This window comes from Carex rostrata, chromosome 17 (assembly GCF_964058835.1).
Source record: "Carex rostrata chromosome 17, lpCarRost1.2, whole genome shotgun sequence".
Classification (NCBI taxonomy): domain Eukaryota; kingdom Viridiplantae; phylum Streptophyta; class Magnoliopsida; order Poales; family Cyperaceae; genus Carex; species Carex rostrata.
In genome coordinates, this window is record NC_135934.1 from 4,812,696 (window position 1) to 4,817,183 (window position 4,488).

Here is a 4,488-nt window from a genome sequence, read left to right on the forward strand (position 1 = left end):
CAATTGATCGGAATGCTGCAGGTATAGCTGATCAATCAACTATAAATACATGTTTTAATTAAATTCACAATTTAATACATGCTCTACACTACATGTAGAGGATGCAACAAGACAGGCACAAGCAGCGGCAGAGCAACCGGCAAGAACAAATACAACTGTTTGGCGCACCATCGGACAACATTTCAATCTGCGTCGTAGAAATTAACTTGTGTGTTATTTTATTTGTATGTGTTTAGAACTAATTCATTCTGTATGTGTTGAGAACTATTTTAATTTGCTGATTTTTAAATTGTAGACGATAAAGATGAACAGTAACAATCGAGAAAAGACCGAGGAAAAGAAAAATAACTGTCAAGACCGAAGAAAAGAAAAGACAGAGGAAAAGAAAAACAACTATTTTGAAATATCTGATGATGATTTTGTAGATAAAAAGGTCTGGCTAGCACGTCCTATGGGAGTGATAAAAAAGACTGGCTAGCATTGTTAGTAAGTAGGTTGTCAATTTAAGTTTAGTTCAACTATTTTATTTGTATGTGCTAAGAACTATTTTATTTGTACGTGTTGAAAACTATTTTAGTTTAGAGGAGGCGGTTACGATGAAATGGTTAAAGTTACAGATAATGGTTTCGAATACCAATTAAAAGACAGAAGGAAATAAAAATAATTAAAGCTGAACAACTGGTTCCAAATCTAACGGGCAGTACAACCAAAATAGATAACTTTTACAGACATAGATAAAAGATAAGTAAATAGATCAAAGGCCGGGCATGTGGCCGGGATAATCTGCATACGTGAAGCGCCGGGTCGCACGGCGGCGCCTACGACCCCTTCCCAGTTGTTCTTCTGGACTTCTCTCGCCTGCAGTACCATCGGATGGACGTGAATGGGATGTGGATGCCTCTGCGTCAACAGTATCTATAGGTGGACGTGAATGGGATGTGGATGCTCCTGCGTCACCAATATCGATAGGTTGCCCTTCAAATAACCAACTATTCCTCGGGTGCTCTTGCCGCAAAGTCTCCATAGATACTCGTCGTGCAATGTCGATATCCGCCTGCTCCTGCAAATCCAACAAATCTTCTATGTTGCCTGTGCCTATTCCTTGTCTCTGATAATCCTCCCAAGACGGATTGCATCCACTCTGATCCTGATTCACCTGAAATTCATACACAGCTTTAATTCCTAAAAAAATAATTGTAATTCATAAAAAAATACTTGTTCAAAACGAAAAACATACCTGCCCGAGATCAACGTTCTGATGTAGGCTGTAACTCGGCCCATGCGTCTGCAAAAGGCTGTCCGGATTCCAAGCTTGCGTCCCCTCATCCTGAGATACCTATAATTAGAATTTAGTTTGATAAGTTGTGGTTTAAAGACAATTTTTTTAAGTAAAATTACAAATTACCTGTCCGGGGTCTGCGACTGGATGTGGTGGATTTACCGGTGCAAATGCTTCTGGTGAGATGTACTTTCTCCATTCGGTGACGTCGTATAACCAACCCTTAAAAGGATCTGGGCCTTCGAATCTAGGCGGTTCTGGATATGGATACGCCCCAATAGGAGTAGGCTCGTCCGATGGGATCGCTTCCCAGTTTTCTGGAATCCCCGCCTCATCCATCATTTGCTGGGCACGTGGACCGAAACCTGTGTCACAGCAGAGACGCCAGCCGGTTCTCATCAGTTTTTTACCAAGCTTTCGCCACCCCTTGGTAAAGAACATCTTCACGCCGTGCGCCAACTCTCCAATCCCAGTCAATGCCTATACACAAACAGTTTCAATTTTAGCAATTAGGAGTCTTAAATAACTGAATCAACGAGGATAGCAATTAAAAATATTTACAGTTCGAGTGACAAGTGGTCCGCTGGGAATGTATCCACTCGGCCCGTGCTCTGCTCTGGGGAGCCAATTCGTACGATCCATTCCTTCCACGTGCTGACTAAACAGATAGACAGATGCCATACATATCTTCTGGTACCACTTGCGATAACGCGGAAGGTCGTTTTGGTCAAACGAGCGACCTTCTCTGATTACTTGCGCCTCATATGCAGTAGCCAACTGAACATATTCCACGTGTCTTGTGGCCCAGGACTCATTCTTCTTTGAGCCCAACATCAACCTGTTCATAATTTTATAAGAACTTAACGCCCAAAGGTAAGTAACATAAATAAGGAAAATGACGGTGAGTAAACCTTACTTGTGCAACTCAACATGCGTGTGCCTATTCAGTGGTTCTGGCACTGGAATCTCTTGAAACAATCCGAATTGGCGCATGCAGCGATCCGGATAGGTATGCTCAATGATCCAATAAAATATCAGTGGACCGCGATACAAGTAGTAGGGCTGATAAATTTAGCAAGAATGTGAGTTATAATTTATAAATACGGTAACACATAACTAAATAAATAAATAGATTGAAACATACCCTTCCCTGTTGGGTCACTGTTGGGAGCTTGCTGTAGACCCTCCCGTACGGCTCCCAATTCACATGATCCTCCGTCAAACTCTGAAACTGGCCCCGCGGGATACGTGCACCCTGGGTCTTGAAGTGGGAGGATGACACGTATTTGTGCGGACAACACCATTTGTACGCAAAAGATGCGCATGTATCAAGCGATGGAGCGCCCCAGATAGGTTCCCAATTTTTAGTTTGCGGCTCAGGCCGGAGAACTGGAAAGCGGGTCTATGACCAGTGCTGCAGAAGCATCACCGGACCATACATAGATCCTCTCCCGGGCTCGGTAGCGAGACATAGATGCCGATACAGATATGCAAGAACTGCACCACCCCAATTGTACTGTACCGGCGTGTCCAAATCCACAATTAGATCGAGATACCACAACGGTATCCCGTCCCCGCCACTGTCTGGGTACAAACTGGACGACATCAGGTCCAAGATATATGCACGGACATACCTAGCAAAATTCAAGACAAGGTGAGTACATTATTGATAGGCTAAAGAACGGATAAATTGATATATATATATATACTTACCACTTCAGCGTATCCTCGTCGCGTTCTACTGGTAGATTCTCAAATCGTTCACGAAACTTAGATTTGAGGAAAGTCAACTCCATGCTTTTTTCATTTCTCTCAGACCCCCGTTTTTTCAAAAGATCACTCTGCTCATGCTCTTTGATTCCTAACAATTCGAAGAGCCTGCCTTTTGCATTCCTCCCGTCTGTAGTCCCTGTCACTGGGACTCCCGTAATGGGCAAACCCCATAAACAGCTGACGTCCTCCAAAGTAACTGTAATTTATCAAATTAAAAAATATAAATTTCTTCATTTGAATTGTCAGTAAATTATCACAAAGAACAGATTTATTCGAAATGGTTTCGAAGTTAATACCTGTCATCTCTCCGAAGGGAAGATGAAAGGTGTGTGTCTCGGGACGCCACCGCTCCACAAGTCCGTGTATCAGCGCCGCATCGATTTTCTTGTGAGGCATGCATGCAATCTGGTATAAACCCAATCGAATCAAGAATGGCGCGTATGCAGCGTGGTACGCGGTCATGCAACGGTAGTGCTTCACGTTTATAACCTCCTTTTTCTACATTACCGAAAATAAAAATTCAAAATTAAAACAAGATGATATTTCTGAACAAGTCAGAAAAAAAGAAATAAGTAATTGCTTACCTCCTCAGAAGCCTGACACACCCTGTGACTGGTATGAGGTATCCACAACAGATCACTAAAAGTATCTCGCGCCATAGGTACTTCATCATTGATTTCGTCTGCCATGCTACAAAATTAATTCAAAGTTAATTCATTATTTTCAAGAATTTTAAACTAATCTAAACCGTTTTGGATGTTTCTAATTATTTCTAAACCAATTTGGATTACCTAAATTTTCTAAACTATTTTACACTATTTTAAAATTTTCTAAATTATTCTAGACCGTTTTTGAACTTTTCTAAATTATTATCGACTATTTTGGAACTTTCTAAATTATTCGGGCACCACTTTAAAATTATCTAAATTATTCTACACTATTTTACAACTTCCTAATTTATTTTTCACCATTTTGGTATTTTACAAATTACTCTAAACTATTTTGGAACTTTTCTAAATTATTCTACACTATTTTGGAAGTTTCTAAATTATTTTTCACCATTTTGGAATTTTACATTAATTGGGTTGAATTTTTAAGGATAATTGGGTTGAATTTTGAATATCTTTCAAATTCAACCTAACAAGTTTAATACATGCAACATCTGATGATAATCTCTAATTATTTCTCCATGGAGTAATACATGAAATTTTTAGGAAAAGAACCAAAACAATTAAAATATTAGCACTTACAAAATTATTTTGTAAAGGACAAAATTATTAAAGTCTTTCTTGATTGTTTTAAGGCTTGATTGCTCATTGGTTGTACATTAGTTTGACATTAGCTCAGCAAAGAACCTTCTTACAAGATGAATCATGTTGAATTAATATTTTTTTTTCAGGTGATGGGATTTTGCAAATTTGACGGATGTCATTAAT

General features: G+C 39.7%; 1 protein-coding gene across 1 annotated transcript; it reads right to left on the reverse strand.

Moving 5' to 3' along the window:
* Positions 1 to 2,681: 2,681 nt before the first annotated feature.
* Positions 2,682 to 3,711, reverse strand: LOC144568704 (serine/threonine-protein phosphatase 7 long form homolog). Its single transcript, XM_078319071.1, has 4 exons — positions 3,637 to 3,711; positions 3,349 to 3,550; positions 2,993 to 3,248; positions 2,682 to 2,913 (listed from the first exon to the last, which is right to left on the reverse strand). The coding sequence occupies exons 1-4, from the start codon at positions 3,709 to 3,711 to the stop codon at positions 2,682 to 2,684; spliced, it is 765 nt and encodes a 254-aa protein (XP_078175197.1).
* Between the last annotated feature and the right edge of the window lie 777 nt (positions 3,712 to 4,488).